General features: G+C 45.4%; 1 protein-coding gene across 1 annotated transcript in view; it reads right to left on the bottom strand.

Annotated features, from left to right (window-relative positions):
- Window positions 1-669: 669 nt before the first annotated feature.
- Window positions 670-23122, bottom strand: part of MOV10L1 (Mov10 like RISC complex RNA helicase 1) — an 82008-nt gene continuing 59555 nt past the window's right edge. Inside the window, exons 22-27 of the mRNA XM_054016281.1 lie at window positions 17249-17422; window positions 16792-16941; window positions 15970-16077; window positions 9318-9455; window positions 2715-2806; window positions 670-2021 (exon numbers count right to left, since the gene is read on the bottom strand). Of these exons, the coding sequence (XP_053872256.1) occupies window positions 2012-2021; window positions 2715-2806; window positions 9318-9455; window positions 15970-16077; window positions 16792-16941; window positions 17249-17422 (672 nt within the window). The 3' untranslated portion in view covers window positions 670-2011. The remainder of the gene's footprint in view (window positions 2022-2714; window positions 2807-9317; window positions 9456-15969; window positions 16078-16791; window positions 16942-17248; window positions 17423-23122) is intronic.

The raw sequence follows: 23122 nt of genomic DNA, 5'->3' as shown, positions 1-23122 counted from the left end.
GCACATTTTTAACAGTCAGGGTAATTAATCATTGGAACATCCCACCAGGGGTTATGGTAGATTCCCCGTCACTGCAGATTTTAAAATCAAGATTGGATGTTTTTCTAGAAAACGTGCTCTAGTTCAATCACAGCTATTGAACTTCAAGCCAGAATTATTACAGGGAAATCCTATGGCCTGTGTTATGTAAGTCAGACTAATTGATCACAAAGGTTATTTATGAAACCTTAAAAATCAAAAACAGTGTCTAGTTTAGCCAAGAGTTACTGGGATGGATGCAGGAATTAGTGGGTGAAATTCTGTGGCCTATTTTATGCAGGTGGTCAGACTGAAAGATAAGTTGTCCCTTGTGGCTTTAATCTTGTATGAATTTCAGATTTTTCCCAAACGTATTATATTGAAAAGCATGACATATAGGTCACTACCTTGTAAAAGGCTATCAGACTTCATGAACCACTGATCAGATCTATTGTAGCAAGACTGTCAGTTGTTTGCTGGGAAACAAAAATAAAACAACCCACAAGTTTTGCTGGTTCAAAATTTTTTTTAAAGAAAACACTGAAGTGACTATAAGCCATTTATATATATATATATATATATATATATATATATATATATATATATATATATATACACACACACACACACACACACACACACACACACACAGTCAGAACCTCAAATGAAACTGTAGGCAGTCCAGGCTTGATCATATTGTTGCTTGCAGTATTTCTTAATCTTCAAACAGATGCACCAAGTTTTCATAAAGATCACTAGATCGCTACAGTTGAGGTTATTTTTGTACACTATGCTTTATTATTTAAACATTAGTCAGTAAATTTCTAAACATTCTATCTCCTTTATACAGGAAAATAAGCCATATGTATGTTCTCATATTTTTCATGTAAAGAGAATACTTAATGCAGGCCATTCTCACAGGGATGGATTTGCTGAACATTGTTTTTCCAAAACAAAAAATTAAAGTTTGTTTGTTGGAGTAATTGCTGCAGTGTTTTTCTACCTTTACTGTAGAGTGTCTTACTTTTATCTCTAAGTAACCCTTGTAATCTTTAGATGACATCTTCCAAACTAAATTCTAATTTCCTAGTCCCAAATCATTAAGCTGATCCTTTCTGTGAAAGTGCACTAGAAACCATCTAGGTTATCTGCTTGCATGGGATTATTGGCTGCATTTAAAAAAAAAGTTAGACGTTGCCTAAAATGTAATGCCTTGTCACCACTTCCTTTCTCTCGCTAATATAAGAACCTGGACAAAGCCCAAGTGCAGCACAAGCTATGAGTTTCATAAATATGGTAGCTCTATTATAGGTTTTTGTGGCAGTTCAGCCCAAAGAGGCTAAGTCACCCTCAGAAGCTATAGATTTGTTACAACAGGTGAGAGCAAGGAAAAAAACCTTTTGGAAACAGTAGCTTTTGTCAGAGAAAAATGCCAGAGACAAAAGAGAGGGGAAGAAGAAGAAACAGAAATGCTCGAAACACTGTAAAAACTATTCTTTTGCTATAAAGCTTTGTCAGAAGCCTGGATTGAAATACTTGCCTGGGTCTGAAGAGAAACTGATACTATATGAACTCAGAGGATTTGCAGGGCAATGAATAAGAGACATTACAAAATCATAGAATATTACAGATACAAAATTAAACAGAAGATGGGGCAAATTCAACATTAGTTCCTGGTTCTTTTTAGCTTCTGTTTTGAGAAGCCAAAAGGGTAATGGTACATTACAGCATGCATAAACTTTAGGTATTTATACTGTTTTGGTACAACAGTTAAGACTTAAGTTAGTACCGCAACTTTACCTTGACATATAGGATTTTGAACTTAAAGTTGTTTGTAGTTAAATTAAAAAAATCCCCTTAAGTTTAGGAATACAAACTATTTAGAAAACAATGCTGAAACTAGAGGTCCTGAGCTTCTGTTTTGAATCAAATGCTTATCAGACATTCACTTTCAAATGGAAAAGTCTTCTGGTCATGCCCCAAGCACTGGAAGCTAGTTGTATCTATAGATTAAAGATAAAAAGTGAGGGGAAAAATCATTACAAATGGTGAAGCAGATCCAACCACCCTCCTGTGAATAAGAAAGTGCTGGTTTAGATAAAAAGTTAATTCCTGTGTAGTAAATCTAGTATCTTGCTTAAAAGGGGCTCAGTTAACTTAAATCACATGCTCTAAAAACTGTTCTCCCTTAGTTAAGTTGCTATCATCTTAGAAACCTTAAAAATCTGATTTGAAAATCTATTTCTAAGTTATTGGTGTAAATGCTCAACAAGCAGTCAGCCTATTTGTTTTGATACACAAAGGTATATTTATGTGCTTTTTAGGCACTCATTGGAATATAATGGCCTTGGTTCACTTACAATTTTTTGATGTACTTTTTCCTATTTGTAGGTCTCCAAAGGCCATGCTTAATGACGGAAGAAAAACTTAAAAAAAAAAAAAAAAAATCTAGTCCCCCAAATACATGTGCACAATTTTGATAAGTTACAATAGTCTATGTAACCTAGAATTTGGTAATTAACACCTATGGGAAAAGAAACGGTTTCATATCCTTAATCGTATCTCAGTATCCACTTTTGAATATGGAAACAGATTTTCCTGTATTTGTCAGACCTTTATTAGAGACTGTATCTGTTTAGAAACACACACAATAAGTTGCCCCCACACCTAAGCATACTGAAAAGGCAGGTACTTACTGTTGCAGAGATTTCAATTCAGAAGGCAAATCGCAACCTACATAAACTCCATTTGCTAGGCTGTATTCCAAAAGAGCACTGAAACAGGGATCCTACCCAAAAAAAAAAAAAAAAAAAAAGTGATGTTTAAACACAGTAGCACATTTTGAATTCATTTGTGTATTTAAGAGAGTATTAACAGGTGATGCAAGAGTACAGGAGACCTAAATTTATTTGAATAAAGTATGTGTCAAAAAATAGAACCTGCAGACTGGTTAACAAAAGGTAATTAAATAATGTTGCTGCATTTAGCTGGAATTTACATTCTCTACGGATAGATTAGTATGTGCTCCTAAAAGTATGAGACATTTCTGAACCCTACATTCTGGAAAAGCACACTAACATTATCTTTTTGATCCATTATAAATGATAAAGCTAATACACACAGGCAGGTGGTGATTCTAAATACACAGAATGCTTATTAGCTGTAGTCCCCTCCATTTCCTTACCTGGAAATGAAAGTGTTTTGCTCCATCCTCTCATCTTAGTCAACATGGATTTACAAAGCAGTATTTTTAGGTAACAATCATGATGTTTAGGTTGATTTGGATACATTGTTAATACCGTGTTAGATTCCCTTTAGGCTTAGTATTCCTAAACTAATCCAAGGACTCTTAGGGCTTCTTTTGGGAAGATTGATTTCTAAATTATAAATCCATATTGACCAAGATCAGAGGAGAGACTAAAACACTTTCATTTCCAGGTAAGGCTGAAGATGGTAACTTAAAAGAATGATGCTTCACACTAATTTTATCCATCTAAAGTAGGGTGACCAGATGTCCCGATTTTATAGGGACAGTCACGATTTTTGGGTCTTTTTCTTATAGCTCCTATTACACCCTCCCCCTGTCCCGATTTTTCACATTTGCTGTCTGGTCACCCTAATCTAAACATATCTAGAGTGTCCCTATAGGGTAGGGAAGATCGTCAATAGGATGGCTTAGACTAAGGAAAATTCTGGCTGTCCTACTTCTATGTATTTGCTTACCCTTAGGTCCTTTAGAGATGCAGAAGACATGGACAAAAAGCTAAATATTCTAAAGACTTGTAAGTGATATCTGAAAGTATTTTGACATTGTGGATGCCAATGCCCATTATATTTCTTAGGACATGGAAGTCAATAGCTGTAGTACTAATATATACAAAGTCCCAGCGCCACTGAAGCCACAAGTTGAGAAATTAAAAATATTCTAGGAAACTAGAAACAGTATGCTAAGGTTCCACCTTGGTGGCATCTCTGGTTTCTAGGTGAAATTTACAAGTAAAAACTCTCCCCTCCCCCAACTGCCCATCCTCCAAACTCTCTCTGGGATCTGAAAGTCAGGTCAGATGCTTTCACGTTTGTACATCACCACCATCAATAGGAGATCATACAGGCCAAATTCTAACTTTATTTTACATCTGTGCAACCCCATTGAAAGCAACATCCAATGGAGCTTCTGTACATGGGAGCAGAATGTGGCTCCACAATGAAAACAATTATAAAATCTACTAATACATTTGCTAAAAGAGAATCCAGCTCACAAACCTAGCACTGCAGAGATAATGCAGCTAACATGAGTAAACAAAATGTATGACTTGACTTTTAGTGACATGTCACTAAAGTCAAGAGATAAGGTGCCAGCTATGCATAGGGACAGGTATACGTTAGGTTAGAAGATGCCACTTTAATCACTTTTCAAAGCAGAACTACACAAAAAAAAAAGATAGTTACCTTTTCGTAAGTGGTGTTCTTCAAGATGTGTTGCTCATGTCTATTCCACAATAGGTGTGTATACTCGCCATGTGCACTGGTGCCGGAAGTTTTTCCCCTAGCAGTACGGGGGGGAAGAGCCCCCCGCGACCTCTGGAGTGGTGCCTGCCTGGCGCGGTATAAGGGGAGCTGCGCGCTCCCCCCACCCTCAGTTCGTTCTTGCCAGACAACTCCGGCAGAGGGAAAGGAGGGCGGGATGTGGAATAGACACGAGCAACACATCTCGAAGAACACCAGTTACGAAAAGGTAACTGTCTTTTCTTCTTCGAGTGATTGCTCATGTGTATTCCACAATAGGCGATTGCAAGCTATACTTTCTGGAGGTGGGTAGGAGTTCACAAGTTCTTGGGACGGAGTACCGCCCTGCTGAACCTGGCATTATCCCTGCTTTGGGAGACTATCGCATAGTGCGAGGTGAACGTGTGAACCGAAGACCACATGGCGGCCCTACAAATGTCCTGTATAGGGACGTGGGCCATGAAGGCAGCCGATGAGTCCTGCGCCCAGGTCAAGTGTGCCCTCACAATGGGCAGTGGGGGGACACCCGGCAGCTCATAACAGGAGCAGATGCACAAAGTGATCTAGTTGGAAAGCCGCTGAGTGGGAAATCAGCTGGTCTCTCGTGTGCTCAGTCGAGGGGATGAACAGTTGCGAGGACTTTCTGAACGGCTTGGTCCGCTTGAGGTAGAAAGCCAGAGCCCGCCTCACATTGAGTGTGTGGAGACGGCGCTCCTCACTAGTTGCGTGAGGCTTGGGGCAGAGGACTGGTAGAAAAATATCCTCTGACCCATGTGGTAGGCAGAGACCATCTTCGGGAGGAATGCAGGGTGTGGGTGGAGCCAGACCTTGTCCTTATGAAAGACCGTATATGGCGGCTCAGAGGTCGGCCCTGAGCTCCGAGACCCACCTGGCCAACGTGATAGCAACCAGGAAGGCCACCTTCCACGAGAGGTGAGACCAGGAACATGTGGCCAACGGTTCAAATGAGGGCCCCGTAAGATGAGCCAGCACCAGATTCAGGTCTCATTGTGGGACCAGGGGCTTAGAATATGGGTAAAGCCGGTCCAAACCCTTAAGGAACCGGCCAGTCATAGCATGGGAGAACACAGTGTGTCCTTGCACCGGGGGATGGAAGGCAGATATGGCCGCCAGGTGTACCCTGACTGACGAGGGTGCCAGGCCCTGGGCCCTCAGGTAGAGGAGGCCATCAAGGATAAGCTGGATCGGGGCGGCCGTTGGGGACACACTTTGTTCCGTCACCCACCTAGAAAAACGAGACCCATTCGCCATGTAGGAGCGGCGAGTGGAGGGCCATCTACTTTCGAGGAGGACACGCTGAACCTGTTCTGAGCATGTCCTCTCCTTGCCACCTAGCCACTGAGCAGTCACGCTGTGAGGTGAAAAGCTGCCAGGTTGGGGTGGAGGAGGTGGCCCTGGTACTGAGAGAGCAGGTCCAAGCGGAGTGGCAATGGCCATGGCGGAGCCACCGCCAGGCCCGAGAAGGTCCCGTACTAGTGTTGCCTGGGCCACGCTGGGGCAATGAGGAGGACCCTGGCTTTGTCCATCTTTGTTTTCTCCAGGACCCTGCTTATCAGAGGGAATGGGGGAAAAAGGCGTAGAGAAGCTGACCTGACCAGGACAGGATAAAGGCATCGGAGATAGCGCCCTTCCCTAGGCCCCCCCCGGAGCAGAACTGGGGGCATTGTCGGTTCTGCCGGGTCATGAACAGGTCCACCTGGGGAGTTCCCCACCTTTGGAAGAGCTGGTGGGCCACTTCCGGGTGTAGAGACCACTCACGAGGAGAGGAAAAGTCTCTGTTCAGGAGATCCGCCCTCATGTTCTGGACGCCCGGCAGGTGAAAGGCTTTTAGGTGGATGTCGTGGGCTATACAGCAGTCCCACAGACTGAGGGCTTCGTGGCAGAGAATTGGGCCCCGCCTTGCCTTTTGATATAGAACATTGAGGCCATGTTGTCCATGAGGACCCTGACGACCCTTGCCCTTCAGGTGCGAGCGGAAGGCCAGACACGCCAGTCAGGCCCTGAGTTCCTTGATGTTTATGTTTAGGGTCAGGTCTTGCAGAGACCACAGGCCTTGGGTCTGAAAATTCCCCACATGGGCCCCCCAGCCCAGGTCCGATGCATCGGACACCAGGTCTAACGATGGGGCTCTGTCCCTGAACAAGATCCATTGGAGCATATTGCTTGGTGTGGACCGCCACCGCAGGGAGGCGATCACTGAGTTCGGCACGGTGAGGACTTTGTACATTCTGTCCGTGGCCTGGGAGAACTGCGAGGCCAGCCAGAGCTGGAGGGGCCTCATCCTGAGTCTGGCATGGCGGACCACATACGTGCACGCCGACATGTGACCTAGCAGTTGCAGGCAAGCCCTGGCTGTCGTTACCAGGAACACTGTCTGGGGGCAGAGAGGCCCTGGCCGACGTTGCCTCCAGGACTGCCCCGATAAACTCTATGCATTATACCGGGACTAACGCGGACTTGGTGTTTACCAACAGGCCCAGGGCGGTGCATGTGGACAGGAGGAGTGCCACATGATCCCCCACCTGCGATTGGGAGGTGCCCTTGACCAGCCAGTCGTCCAGATAGGGGGAATATCTGGACCCCCCGGCGCCTGAGGTAGGCCGCTACCATTGACATGCACTTTGTAAAGACCCTGGGGGCAGTGGACAGACCAAATGGGAGGACCGTGAATTGGTAGTGATTCTGTCCCACCACGATACAGAGGGAGCACCGGTGCCCTTTGAATACATGGATGTGGAAGTACGTGTCCTGTAGATCGAGGGCAGTGTACCAGTCCCTGGGATTCAGGGAGGGGATGATAGAGGCCAGGAACCCCTGCGGAACTTGAGTTTCACCATGTCCTGGTTCAAGCCTTGCAGGTCCATGATGGGCCCAAGCCCCGCTTTGGCCTTCGGGATAAGGAAATACCGTAATACCCCTTGCCCAGGAACTTCTTGGGCACCGCCTCTATCACTCCTAGTTCCAGGAGCCGCCCGACCTCCTGCTCAAGCAGAACCTCATGTGATGGGTCCCCCAGGAGGGACGGGTTGGCCGGGAGAAGATAAACTGAAGGATGTAACCTTGGGAGATGGTTTTGAGGACCCATCGGTCTGAGGTGAGCCTGACCATTCCAGGAGGAAAGCACACTACCGATTGGAAAAAGGGAGCTTTATTGGGGGTGGATCCCTGCTGAGAACTGGCGGGGTACCCCCGAGTATCCCGTCAAAACCACCTTTTACCCGCCTGCTTGTCCTTAGAGGACCCAGGCTGGGGGGCAGGCCGAAACTGCCTTTGCAGGCATTTTCTATAGTCCCGCTGCTTCTTATGGGCAGCCTCGTACTTCGGGAGGGCGGCCTGGGCGAGAGCCTGCTGCGGCTTGAACTTGAGTTTTGACGGAGCAGGGACATAGAGGCCCAAGGTCTGGATGGTCGTATGGGAGTCTTTCATGCCGTGCAGCCTTGTGTCTGTTTCTTCAGCAAACAGAGCCTTCCCGTCGAAAGGGAGATCCTGCACTGACGACTGTGCTTCACTGGATAGCCCAGAGAGCAGGAGCCATGATGCCCGTCTCATGGACACCGCTGAGGCCATGGACTGTGTGGCCATGTCCGCTGCATCCGAAGCAGCTTGCAGGGATGCTCTCGCGGCAGCTGCCCCTTCCTCCACAAGCACCTTAAACTCCTTTCTATCATGCTCCCGGAGGGAGTCCTCAAACTTGGGGAGGGATCCCCAGAGATTAAACTCGTAGCGACCCAGAAGAGCCTGATGGTTTGCTACTCTATCCTGGAAGCTTGATGACAAATAAACTTTTCTCCCGAATGCATCAAGCCTCTGAGAGTCTATGTTCTTAGGGATCGGGGCTGGCTGCCCCTGTCGTTCCCTGTGGTTGACCGACTCGACCACCAAGGAGTTGGGCACCAGGTGGCTATACAAATACTTGTGCTCCTTAGTGGGTACAAAGTACTTGCATTCCGACTTCTTAGAGATGGGTGCCAACAAGGCTGGTGTTTGCCACAGGGCATTTGAAATTCTTGCCGCCCCTTCATGGAGCGGCCACCCTGCCCGGTGCCGAAGGGGACAGCACATTGAACAGGGAGTCTGAGGGCTCTTCTTCCTGAAGGTGGAGGCTCACTGCTACCCTTTTTAAGAGGTCTTGGTGGGCCCAGTAGTCGTCCTGTGGGGCTGCAATCAGCTCCTCCAGATAGGGCGAGGAGGCCGGTGCGGTGCTTTGGGTGTCGGCTGGCACCGGAGGATCCACCACCTGGTCGGACTCCGGTTGTGGTGCCGAGGACACGAGTCCCACCCACTCCTTTCTTGGCGGTCTAGGGATGGAAGCCAACAGTGCTTCCGACGTTCCAGCCACCGAGCGAGTCCCCACTGGGAGCTGCGCCGGCGGCCACAGTGCCCAATGGGCCGGCCACGATGCTCAGTGCCACTGAGGGTTAGGGGAGCGCGCAGCTCCCCTTATACCGCACCAGGCAGGTGCCACTCAGAAATCGCAGAGGGCGCTCCCCCCTACGGGTACTGCTAGGGGAAAAACTTCTGGCACCAATGCATGTGGCGAGCACGCACACCTATTGTGGAATACACATGAGCAATCACTCAAAGAAGAAGAAAGCAGTGTTCAACACTGTTTTGAAAAAAGTTTCATATAAAGGAGAATGAAGAGGCATTGTTTTTCACACCAAGTACACAAAAACTCAAAACAGTTCATAGCTCCAAAATACCATACAATTACTGCACACATTTCTGTTGTTTTTGTTTTTTCCCTGTTTAAAAAAAAAACACCACCTTACTTTTACAAGAACATGAGGATTTCCCACCAGAATAAGCAAAGCCTTTGGTCTGGTAATTGCCACATTAAATCGTTTTGCATTAGAGAGGAATCCCAAGTAGTATCTATCATCATCAAATGAGCCCTCATTTGATCGTACCTAAAATTAATAGACAAACAAAGCAACAGTCAATAAGTGAGAAGGAAACTCACCAAAATGTACTGCAGTCATAATTTGTTTTCTTTTCTACTGTAGTAAGGATGGATCAGAGTAAGCATATAAGAAGCACAACTTCACCCCGCCAACTATGTTGCCACTCTAGATAGCCCTACACAAGGCAAGTTCTCCAGATGAGACTGCTTAAGGAGAATGGTGTGTAAAGTGGTCCCAGTGAAGCAGCAATCAGGAGTGTCAATCCTAATTCATGAGAAATTAGTAGTACACATCTTAATGAAGAGTACCATCTTAGTACATTATTTAATTGTATTGGTGAAGGTAGGTAATGCTCAGGAGAAGTTCTACTTGATTGACCCACAGACTAAGCTATAGTATTTGTATATGGAATAGTATTGCACGCTTTCTTACAATGCCCAGACATGCCTCAAACCTAAATGGAGGGACCATCTTCTACAGACAACTGGTACTCTGGGACCACAACTTATTACACTTCACATTGTTCCCTTGTACTCTCCCTGTATGTTATATCCACCTATTGTCTCCTATTTAGATTAGGAACTCTTTGGGGCAGAGACCATTTTCACTTGTGTGTGCGCACGCATGCACCCAAGCTCAATGGGACGTCATGGTTAGGGTGCTAGCATGGAACTCAAGAGCTAGCAATACCTGCTCTACCAGACTTTCTATGCAACTCAGGGCAAGTCACTTATCTCTGTACCTCAGTATCCTCACAGGTGTGTTGTGAGGATAAATAAGGCCTGGTCTACACTAGGCGTTTATGTCGAAGTTAGCGCCGTTACATCGAATTAACCTGCACCCGTCCACACCGCGAAGCTATTTAGTTCGACATAGAGGTCTCTTTAATTCGACTTCTGTACTCCTCCCCGACGAGGGGAGTAGCGCTAAATTCGACATGGCCATGTCGAATTAGGCTAGGTGTGGATGGAAATCGACGCTAATAGCTCCGGGAGCTATCCCAGAGTGCACCACTCTGTTGACGCTCTGGACAGCAGTCTGAGCTCGGATGCTCTGACCAGCCACACAGGAAAAGCCCCGGGAAAATTTGAATTCCTTTTCCTCTCTGGGCAGTTTGAATCTCATTTCCTGTCTGGACATCGTGGCGAGCTCAGCAGCACTGGCAACGATGCAGAGCTCTCCAGCAGTGATGGCCGTGCAATCTCAGAATAGAAAGAGGGCCCCAGCATGGACTGATCGGGAAGTCTTGGATCTGATCGCTGTGTGGGGCGATGAGTCCGTGCTTTCCGAGCTGCGCTCCAAGAAACGGAATGCAAAGATCTACGAGAAGATCTCTAAAAAGACATGTCAGAGAGAGGATACAGCCGGGATGCAACGCAGTGCCGCGTGAAAATCAAGGAGCTGAGACAAGGCTACCAGAAGACCAAAGAGGCAAACGGACGCTCCGGATCCCATCCCCAGACATCCCGTTTCTACGAGGCACTGCATTCCATCCTAGGTGCGGCCGCCACCACTACCCCACCACTGACCGTGGACGGGATATTGTCCACGGCCGGTTCCTCGGACATGTTAGCGGACGGGGAAGAGGAGGAAGGAGATGAGGAGGACAAGGCAGTCGACAGCGCTTACAACGCTGATTTCCCCGACAGCCAGGATCTCTTCATCACCCTTACAGAGATCCCCTACCAACCGTCCCCAGCCGTTAACCCGGACACAGAATCTGGGGAAGGATCAGCCAGTAAGTGTTTTAAACATCTAAACATTTATTTTTAACAGAACAGGAATATTAAGAACAACAAAAATGGGTTTCTCATGATTAGTTTGCCCTAGGCGCTTAACGTTTCAGTCCTGGGCAGTGCAACTATTGAAAAAAAAATCTAACAATGTCCGGTTTAGCATGATTGTTCTGCCCAAGCCGCTCTACTGTTTAGTCCCTGCCAGTGCAGCTACAGTAAAATGCGGTCTATATGTCCGGGGATAGAGCAGAAATCCTCCTGGGACATCTCGAGGAAGCTCTCCTGGAGGTAATTGGAAAGCCTTTGCATCAGGTTCCTGGGGAGAGCGGCCTTATTGGGTCCTCCGTAGTAGGAAACGTTTCCGCGCCACGAGACAAGCAAGTACTCAGGGATCATTGCCCTGCACAGCAGGGCGGCATACGGCCCTGGTCTTTGGAGGCTTTCCTGAAGCATTCTTTCCTTCTCACTGTCTGAGATCCTCATCAGGGTGATGTCGCTCATGGTGACCTGCTTTGAATTAGGTAGGGGAATGTTAGTGTTGGGACTGCTTGCCCGTTCCTTTACTGAACTGTAACCGCTGGTTTGCAGCCACGTGGTGTAGGCGTGAGAGGGGCAGCATACAGGGATCTTTCCCGGGGACAGCCATGAGGGGGTGGGACAGGGGCAGAGTTCCTGCTTGCCGGATTGCTGGCAGCAGGGACTGACATTGCTTTCAATGTGAAATGAGGCCAGTGCTAATATTAAAGTTTTAAGCTGCCACAAGTCTACGGCTTACCATGTCTGCCTGCTACAGAAATTCCGGTGTCCTGCCCCGCTTCTCAAATCTGCTGTGCAAGACCCCAGGCACTGAATGCGAAGGCCGAGAATTCGACCTTGTGCTGAGTGCGCATGTGATAGGTGCTGTGCATGGTCTTGTTCACAGAGAAAGACTATGTTCTTTGTTCACAACTACATTTATCTTTCTGAGGAATTCACTCCCTTTTTCCCATTCCCACAGCCACATCTGCGACTGTCTCACAACCTAGCCTGGCATCACACTCCCAGAGGCTAGCGCAGATTAGGCGTAGGAAGAAGAGGACACGGGAGGACATGTTCTCGGAGCTTATGGCCTGCTCCCGAGCCCAGGCAGCACAGCAGATCCAGTGGCGGGAGAACTTGTTCCAAATGCACCAAGCAAACATGGATCGGGAGGACAGGTGGCGGCAGGAAGACCAGCAGGCGACTCAAACGCTGCTTGGACTACTGAGGGAGCAAACGGACACGCTCCGGCGCCTTGTGGATGTTCTGCAGGACCGGAGGCAGGAGGACAGAGCCCCGCTGCAGTCTCTCTCTAACCGCCCTCCCCCGCCACCAAGTCCCATACCCCCCTCACCGAAAGTGCAAAGAAGGAGGGGCGGCAGAGTCCGTGCTAACTCTCACTCCACCCCTGCAGAGAGCTCTAGTAGTAGAAGGCTCTCATTCCCCAAAATTTGACAAGTTCTTTCCTTCCCGCCTCACACAAGCCCCCGTCAAAGTTTCACCTCCCAGTTCCATGTGTAGTTGATAATAAAAAATACGTTTCTGTTAATTACTATTTCCATCATGTTCTTTTGGAGGAGGGGGGGAAGCGGTTGGTAATTGGACAGGACAGTCACCTTTGGCAGGGTACATAGGCGGGGGCAGGTCCAGCAGCAGGGCACATACACAGTGCAGTGACTAGTTGCCCTGGTCAGTCTGGGAGGTGGTTTTCATGTTCTGTGGTGGGGAAGGGCAGTTACAGATCTTAAGCGGCGGTCCTTATCCTGGATCATAGAGCCACGCAGCAGGGGATCTGTAACCGTCCTCCCCCCGCCACAAAGTCACATCGCGCCCCCCCATACACACAGTCCCGAGGAGTGACAGGCTCCGTTGAAACAACCAGTCCACCACAGCGGAGCCTGTCAATCCTGGAGTTTAGAAGCTTCATTTGCATCAGTACACTACACCCGCTCCCCACCACAATCTACGTCCCAGTTTTAAAACATTCCCGCGAAAACAGTAATAAAGACAACGGTGTTCATTAACAAAGTAGAAGTGATTTTATTTCTAAACGTGTGCTGGAAGGGGGTGAAGGGGGTATGTAACTGGAGAGGATAGTCAACATTAACTGGGTAAAGAAACGGGGGCAGGTTCAGCTTCTCTGTACACTAACTTAAAAATCACAGGTTACCCTGCTCAGTCAGGAACCTAGCTTTCAAAGCCTCCCGGATGCACAGCGCGTCCCACTAGTCTCTTCTAATCGCCCGGCTGTCTGGCTGGGCATAATCAGAAGCCAGGCTATTTGCCTCAACCTCCCACCCCGCCATAAAGGTCTCCCCCTTGCTCTCACAGAGATTGTGGAGCACACAGCAAGCTGCTATAACAATGGGGATATTGGTTTCGCTGAGATCACAGCGAGTCAGTAAGCTTCTCCATCTCCCCTTGAGACGGCCAAAAGCACACTCCACCACCATTCTGCACTTGCTCAGCCGGTAGTTGAAGAGTTCTTTTTCACTGTCCAGTGCGCCAGTATAGGGCTTCATGAGCCAGGGCATTAGCGGGTAGGCTGGGTCCCCGAGGATGACTATAGGCATCTCCACATCCCCAACAGTTATTTTGTGGTCCGGGAAGTAAATACCTTGCTGCAGCCGTCTAAACAGACCAGAGTTCCTGAAAACACGAGCGTCATGAACCTTGCCTGGCCATCCGACGTAGATGTTCGTAAAACGTCCCCTGTGGTCCACCAGTGCTTGCAGCACCATGGAAAAGTACCCCTTTCTGTTAATGTACTGGCTGGCCTGGTGGTCCGGTGCCAGGATAGGGATGTGAGTTCCATCTATGGCCCCACTGCAGTTTGGGAATCCCATCGCTGTGAAGCCATCTATGATCGCCTCCACATTTCCCAGGGTCACTACCTTTGACAGCAGTACATCAACGATTGCCTTGGCTACTTGCATCACAACAACCCCCGTGGTAGATTTGCCCACGCCAAAGTGGTTCGCGACTGACCGGTAGCTGTCTGGCGTTGCGAGCTTCCAGAGGGCTATGGCCACTCGCTTCTGGACAGTCAGGGCTGCTCGCATCCGGGTGTCCTTGCGCTTCAGAGACAGCAACTCACAAAGTTCAAGGAAAGTTCCCTTCCGCATGCGAAAGATTCGCAGCCACTGGGATTCATCCCAGACCTGCAGCACTATGCGGTCCCACCACTCAGTGCTTGTTTCCCGGGCCCAGAATCGCCATTCCACGGCATCAACATGACCCATTGCCACCGTGATGTCCTCGGTGCTGGGTCCCGTGCTTTCTGAGAGGTCTGTGCTACTCTCAGACTTCAGGCCCTCACCGCGGTGCCGTAGCCTCCTCGCCTGACTTATCTGCATCTGCCTCAGGGAAAGGTGGATGATGAGCTGCGAGGCGTTGAGAGCGGCCACAACTGCAGCGATGGTCGCAGCGGGCTCCATGCTCGCAGTGCTGTGGCGTCCGCGCTGTCACTGACTAGAAAAGTGCGCGAACTGATTTCCCGCTGGCGCTTTCAGGGAGGGAGGGCGGGAGTGATGAACGGATGACGACAGTTACCCAAAAGCACCCTCGAGACATTTTTTTTACCCAGAAGGCATTTGCGGCTCCACCCAGAATTCCAATGGGCAGCGGGGACTGCGGGAACTGTGGGATAGCTGCCCACAGTGCACCGCTTCCAATGTCAACGCTTTCCCCGTTACTGTGGACTCACAAAGTCGAATTACTGTCCTTAGTGTGGACACACACGTTCGACTTGCAATATCGATTCCAAAAATTCGATTTAAGTAAAATCGAACTACTCTCGTAGTGTAGACATACCCTAAGTTAAAGACTGTGAGGCACTCATACTATGGTAATGGAGCTAAGATCGAGATAAGTACTATCACAATACAAGTAATATGGCTTGGAAGCATTAGATTTTTATCTGTAAATGTTGATAAATGTCAATTTCACCATACAGAAACCAGTGAAAAAGTATTTCCATTGATAATAGAAATTCACAGATCGGTAAAGCAAGAAAAATGCTGCTTGAGAAATTAGAGTTTGATTTAAGGCTATTTAGTTTGTATATTTTGACATACGATACTGAAATTTGGTTTTAATGGTTACGAGGCTTTAACTTTTTGAATCTCAAAATCTACTGTCATTAATTGGCTGACCCCCTCATAATTTTCTGCAACTCTGAAATTTAAAGTTAATAAAAATTTAAAAAAATGCTTAAAAATAAACAGATTATCCATCAAAACTATATAAATAAAAATCAAATTCTGCCAAGCCTACAAATTTACGAGATGATAAGATAGTTCAGTCTCCATCCATGTTTGGTGTTGGTGCTTTTAGAGAGACTACCAGCAAAGGTATCAAATAAGGCAGTGATTCTCATTAAGAAGTGGGCTGAATGTTAACTTTCACCTGTAGACAGGTTCATTATCATAGTGATTAAAAGTGTTCTCCTCTATAGTTACTAGCTTAAATCTACACAATATTCAATACCCCGATTTATGTTTAAATGCATTCTAAGTTTGAAGTAAAGTCATACCCTTGTATAAAATAAACCTTGTGACTAAAATGGAAGAGATAATTGTTACAATATAAACGTAAATATTTACCAACTACTACAAAATAATATCTGACATACTACAGTATTTGCTTGTACTTAGAAAAGGAAGTAGTATCTTAGGTGCTGTGATACATAAGTGGTAGATAAAAAATATGTTGCCTTTTAAAATGGGGATTACTGTTGTATAAAAAAAAATTGCATTTTTACATACTGTCGATATGATGATCACCAAGTACTCCTGCCCTTGAAACTCCTCTACAGAACCAACTTTAATATCCATCAAATCAACATTTCGCAGAAGAAATCTAATTTTTTCTACCTATAAAACAAAAATATTTGAAGGAATTTGTTTTTAGATGAAATAACTAGTATCTTTCATACAAAGTGTATCAAAAATAGGACCTAATGTACAAAATTGTATACCTCTCAAAGTATTTGCATCTGGATTGAGAGCAAATGTTCTAACTGGGAATGATTAACAAGAGCTTCTAGATAAAGTACAAAGTTAACATGGGGGAGTGTCATACCTGTTGCCAACCTAATAGGTAAAGTACCCAATAACACAGTTTAGGTGTGATTATTTGTCTATGGACAAAGTGAATCTCAACATTTTAACCTGCATCTGATACTTTTTCAGTTTCAAATTAGTTCACACTTCTTGGCCTTTTCATCACATTAATATAGCTCTCAAGAATTTCAACATTACAAAATTTCTTGGTGTGAATTGAGTTACTATCCAGTCTCTCCACAGTTTTCTCAACTGCTTCTGTAAGTAGGCAGAAGACCAACTGTGATGGATCTGGGGACTTTAATGAGAGGAAGAGGAGCAGAATGTGTCTTTTTTCATTATTGCTAGCTTTTTATCTGATAGTTTAATAGAAATATTAAATATGATTGACAGTACAATACATAATGCGGCTAGAAAAGTAGTCCAAAGTTAGCAATATTTTCTTGCAATAAACAGCACTAGTAGTGAATCAAAAATATGAGTTTAAATACAGAAACTTATCATTTATAAGCATCCAAATCAGACCTGTTTACGATACGGTGTAATCACCCCAATATCAGTCACCGACACTGCATTGTTAATGTGTTTCGCAAGAAGGCAACAATAACGCATTACTTGAACTGCTTCTGTAGGATTAAACCAAGAGGGGTTGTGTCCTTCACGTGTTTCACTGCCCTGCATTAGGAGAGAAGACAATAAAGACCATATATTTAGGGTTGTTGCAAATTTAGTGATGAATACCTGCTGATTATCTTCTTAATACTTAGGAGTTGGTTTGGAAAGGAGTGTTATACAGCAGTGTTGGCTAATTTGATTAAATGTATCTACATGGTCTAGAATTAGATTGAGGAAAAACAAACAAGTCCTTCTCCAATTACTGCACTTCCAAGCACATGAAATTTATGTTACTAGAGAAGAGTTTCCCACCTATCAAATCTTCCTTAATTCCCCAACCCCATTTTAGTAAGAATATTTTACGTACCCTCATGCCATGAAAAATTAGTGGAAACCCCTTCCTCGGTAATTTTTCCCAGCCCAACAAAGAAGTTACTACTGAAGGGTCTGCACAAACTTCCAGCTCTTTATGATAAAACAGTTTAGATGGCAACGTAAGCAGTGTAGAATGTGATCTGTAATTCTTCAAAAGCTTTGTAACCTGCAAGGAAGAAAACTCAAAGTTCATGAAATGAAACTGCCCACATACCATTACATCCTGCAATTCTTGTCTTTCTCCCAGCACAGACAGAGAAGTTTATTGTCTGCGCTTTTCCTCTAATCCCTTCACTTGCCCCAGTGACCCCATCCCATCACCTGATCTCCTCCACACCTACTCTCATCCCCTCACTCTTTTCCTTAATCCCTCTCCCTCACATCTAACTCTTTTTCCTGACAATACAAGCATACTTAAGTCTCTCCCTTCTTTAAAAAAACCCTCTTAAACCCATTTGTCTCTCCAACTACCCATCTCCCTTTTGTCTCTAAGTTCGTTGAATGTGCTATCTACAGTCACTGTCTGGAGTTCCTCTACTTCAGCTGCATCCTAGACCCTGTTCCAATCCAGCTTATGCCTCTTTCACACCACTGAAACCACTCCTGCTAAAACCTCTAATGACCTCTTCCTAGCTAAAGCTCAGGACCAATACTACATTTTCATGCCCTTTGGCCCATCAGCCCCATTTGATATTATCTACCACACTCTTCTTCCTGAAATATTGTCTTCCGTGACTATCTTCTCTTAGTCCTCCTCCTACCTCTAATTGTTCTTTCAGCGTGTTCTTCAGGAATCCTCTCATCTTCCCTCCAACTTTCTGTGTCGGTTCCACAAAGCTCTGTCCTTGGTCCCCTTTTCTTCTTCTACAATTTATCTCTGAGTAATCTCATCCACAGACACAAATTCAGCTAACATCTCTAGGAAGACAACTCACCGATTTATGTGTCTACTCCAGACCCGTCTTCTTCTATTCATATTAAAATATCAACCTCTCTCTGTGACATCTCCTTGTGGAGGTGTAGCTGCCAGCTGAAGTTGAATATGGCTAAAAACAGCTTCTAATAATCCATCCTAAGCCCTCACCATTACCTCCTCTCTCAATCATTGTAGACAACTCCACCATCCTCTCACTCACACCAATAACTGTATCATTTTTTACTCTGCCCTTTCTCTAGGTCCTCACAGATTGTGTCTATATCTTATCTAAGAGAAGGACTTGCCTATCTATCTACACAGCCAGAACTCTTATCCAATCTCTCATCATCTTAAATCTTGATTACTGCATTAAGATTCTTATCCATTAAGAATGCTGCTGCTAAGATCATTTTCCTAGACCATCGCTTTCTTTTGCACCCCTCCACTGGCTTCTTCTTCTCTACTGAATCAAAAATAAGTTTCTTGTCTTCATTTTCAAGGACCTTCACAGTCAAACCCCATCTTATCTATCATCTCTCATTCCCGATCAAGCTGACACATTCCCAATTGGCCCATAATTGGAGCCAGTCTCCATCACTCACTTGTTAAATTTTCAAACAACCACCTTCATGCTTTCTCACGTGCTGTCCCTCAGGCTTGGAAGGCTCCTCCCCTGTAAATATCTGCAAAAACTACCTCATCATCAACCCTTTAAATCCCTCCTCAAAATGCTGCTTTGCTGCCCTGCCTATAGAAAACTTGACAATGGTTAGGCTGCTCATGTGCAGAGATCACTGCCTATCACACTAATTCCTTGTACTCCCCCATCTAGCTACATCTATCTGTCTCATCTTATTCTCAGATTATAAGCTTATGAGGGCAGGGATCTGTTTTTTTTGCACTGCACCTTGATAAATGGGGTCTATGACGAAGGCTCCTAGGTACTACAGTAACATAAACAACACTAATTCATCTCCATAGCACAGCAGCAATTCTTGGCTGCTCTAGTGCAGACTATACAAACTCATGGATCTCTTGTGCTTAAAGAAGAATAGAACTGATTTTTTTGTAGTAAAAGTTCTATGACAAGATCTACTGTAGTTTTTTTTTTAAAAACTGTTTTTTATTAAATACTTCTTTCTTCCCAAATGCTATAATGTAATTCCCAGTAGACTCCATAATATTTAGACTCAGCACTCAGCTAAAATAAATCTTAATGAAAGGGAACCAATTATGGGATTTTTAACCTTGCTACTGAAGAAAGAAAAGGGGACAAGCTCATTTTACGTGCATACAATTATACAGCCAAAAGCCTAAAAAAGAATGCTAAACGCCATCTTCTTGCCCTTCCTCTCTTCTCTGTGGCTATTATTATCCGCTGTGACCCTGTGTGATCTCAGGTTAAGTAAGGCTGGGCTAGTTCAGCCTCTTGGATGGGGATAACTGCTGCAGGAAGCGGTACTGGTGATTTATTAAATATTTTTCTTTCAAGTGAATCAGTACAACCAATGCTTCAGAATGACATCAGTGGACACCGTGCTACTTTGGGCAAAACGTACCACAGGCTCAGATCACTTGTGTTACTTAACTATTCTTTGCCTTTTTGGAAAAAGAAAGGTGCTAGCTTGAACATCTGAGCGAATTCCAATTCCAGTAATCATAATCAGTTTAAGTTCTCCTGCTGTTTCCATTGAACATGCTATTAGAGTTTTTTTGTTTTAGCTCTGTGGTGAATGAAGTAGTTTTACAGTTTTGTTATACAGTAGACAATATAACAGAGAATCACTTCTTTCCAGCAATTCTATAAAAGCTCATTTTCTGCTGCTGCAATATTATCTTTCCACCTTTTATGTGGAAAGATTCACAGATTTATACTTTCTATGTTAAAAGGTGGCCTAAAATTGGGAGGTGGGGCAATTGTGCCTGTGGGGCATCTTTATGGATAGATGAATGTCTGAACATTTTTCTTACATTTGTTTTTATTAATATTAAATACTGGGGTAGGGTTTCTGAGTTGCTTTTTCTACTAAAAAAGCAAGTCCTGTTTATCTTTGGAGTTTTATGGAGGACTGAGGAACTACTGGAGTTATGAAATCACAGAAGACTGAAGGCTTGTCTACATGAATACTTAGTTTGCAGCAAGATAGGATGTAGATCTGACCTGCACTAGCCTAATGCGCATTAAGTGTCCATGTGGACCCTGATGCCATACACTAACAGTTCACTAGTGCAGGGGTTCTCAACCCTTTTTCTTTTTGAGCCCCTGCAACATACTATAAAAACTCCAGGGCCCGGGGAGGCTCGGGACTTCAGCTGCAGGGTGGTGGTGGTGGTGCAGTGCATGTGTGTTTCTGGGATTCTGGCCTGTGGGGCACAGGGCTCCAGCTGCTGGATGGTGTACTCGGGCATAGGTATAGTTTGACTTTCTATTTTAGGGATCAGGGCCAGGCGGGGCTCGGGCCAGCTCCGGGAAGGGAGCACCACCCTTCACCCCAACTCACCTCAGCAGGCCACTCAGCCTGTCTGTGTTGGGGGTGTGGGGCGCAACCAAAAATTATAACTCAAAGAGCATGCTCAGCTCAAAAAGTATGAAAGGCGCTCATGGTGCAGGGAGAGAGGTAGCTAAGGGCTATGCATGGGCAAGAGGTAGCTCAGGGTGCAGGGAGAAAGGTAGCTAGGAGCTGTGTGCAGGCAGGGGATAGCAAGGGACTGTGTGCTGGGAGGGCCCCCCCAGACCTGCCCTGTTGTCTCTGCTACCGAAGGGCTCTGCTGTCCCTGAAGCCAGATTCCCCCGTCCAGGCTGCTCTTACTGGCTGTGTGAGCAGGCAAAGGGGGCTGGGAGCTGAGGAGCAGCTGTAGACCCAGGCACCAGGAGACGGGGGAGCACCATGGCTGCCCACTCCATGACACCAGTGAGAGGAGCAGCTGTCCTGTACTGCCCAGGTGTGGCTTCCCATTGTTGACCTGGGCAGGTGGTGGGAGTGAGTGAGTGAGTGTGCGTGCTTTTCCAACGTTTGTATCAGATCTTGCAATTGTAGTGATGGTGTAATGATGAGTGAAGGTATGCACAGAGGACCAAGTAGCTGCTCTCCAAACATCCAGTATGGGTACACCCGTTAGAAAAGCTAGAGATAGATTGAGATCTCATTAATGGGCTGACAGTCTCTGTGAAGGAGGGGTATTCACTATCTCAATACACTGTAATGATACAGGAAGTAATCTGTCAGGAAAATGTTTCTGCTGAAACTGTTTGCCATCTTACTCTGTCAGCACACAAAACAAAGAGCTGAGGAGATCGTCTGAAAGGCTCAGTCCTCTCCAGGGAGACGGCTAATACTTACGTATAAAGTATGCAGATGATCCTCATCCCTATTTGAGTGTGGCTTCAAGAAAAAAACATAGGTAAATACATTAAAATTTTTGGATGTGCTCTCAAAGCTGCCTGGATCTTTGATAAACAGCATATATAGAGGTCCTGCTATGAGACCCTGACGCTCACCCACTCTTCTGGCTGACGTAATAGGAATGAGGCAGGATGTCTTCTGATACAGGTGAGACAAAGAACAGGCGGCCATAGGCTCAAATGGCGGCCCATTAAAGAAGCTATAGTCTGGGGGTCCAAATGGAAAATCCTGCCTAAAACTGAAATATGTAGCATCCGTCTGCAGAAATGGTTAACACATTTTTATGAAGGGATTAATCCCCAAGAGTGATTTGTTGGTGTGTTGTATTATGCAGTGGTAATTGAGAATGATGGGTGCTTTTGTAAATCATGTCAAATTGCCTTCATGGATTTCTTGAAAAAGTCCAAGTAATGACTCTTCTTTAATACGTGTATAATTATACATAGATTTCATCCCACAGTAATTTCATGATCGCAAATTTACTTTAAATATGTTCTCTGCTTGTTGTTTTGTCTATATGTGTAATTTATGATTCGCTTACATAATATAATGTGATTATTTTACCTGCTATTCCAACAGTAACATCTATTGGGTACTGTCCAGTGCTGCCAACATCAGCTATTGAAAAGAATACAGCTTTCACTGTAATGAAGAACGTCAACAAGATGTCTAGGACACTTGGCCAAGATTACAGTGTTTTGACATTTGATGAGGCTATATATTGTAAGGCTAAAGAGATTCAGGGGAGATGCCCAGAGGAATTTCAGACAACAGACAACTGAGTTCAGCCACACTCGAAGGATGCACAGGCAAAGCAAGGCATGTTGGGTCACACAAGTACTTGTGGCCAGATGGCCTAATAGCCTTAGTTATGGTTAGATTGTGATAGTGGGGTCTGACTTAAGAGATAAAGTACAACTAGCGAATAGTCTGAGATTTCTCTAGAAAAGAAAATCCATTGAATTTGCAGAATGGAGTAGGGCCCCTGTGACACTGGCAGATCAGGTGACCTCTCATGCCAAGGTCCCCACGTCTCAATTGAACACTGACAATTACATAAATGAGCCAGACTGATTCCAGCTATGTGTTAATATTGTTAAAACAGGTATTAAAATTATAAGTATGTGTTTGGTATTTAGAGGTTATTGAATGCTTGTGAGTAGCTATGTGCATTAATCTTCACTTATAACATCTATATCCTACATTGTAAAGGTAATATTTGAGCAGTTGTACTGTGAGTGGGGACATCACCAGACAGGAGAGATACATTAATTAGTGTGAAGGCCTGATCTTCAACAGAAGGTATTACCCCCCCCCCCCAAAGGAAGGGTCCATCGATACCAGATAGATTATTGTGGGACGTTACAACTGGAATTTCCCTACATACGGTCAATAAGAGGACAAAAGATGCAAGCGGATTCCTCCCATCGGCTGAGTTTGCAGCTCAGACCACGTGGCAGATGGGGCGAAAAATCCCAAGAGAAGGAAAGGACAGTTACCTGTTCCGTAACTGGCGTTCTTCAAGATGTGTTGCTCCTGTCTATTC

The sequence above is a fragment of the Malaclemys terrapin genome, chromosome 1 (assembly GCF_027887155.1).
Source record: "Malaclemys terrapin pileata isolate rMalTer1 chromosome 1, rMalTer1.hap1, whole genome shotgun sequence".
Lineage (NCBI taxonomy): Eukaryota > Metazoa > Chordata > Testudines > Emydidae > Malaclemys > Malaclemys terrapin.
This window is presented reverse-complemented; position numbering and strand designations above follow the sequence as displayed.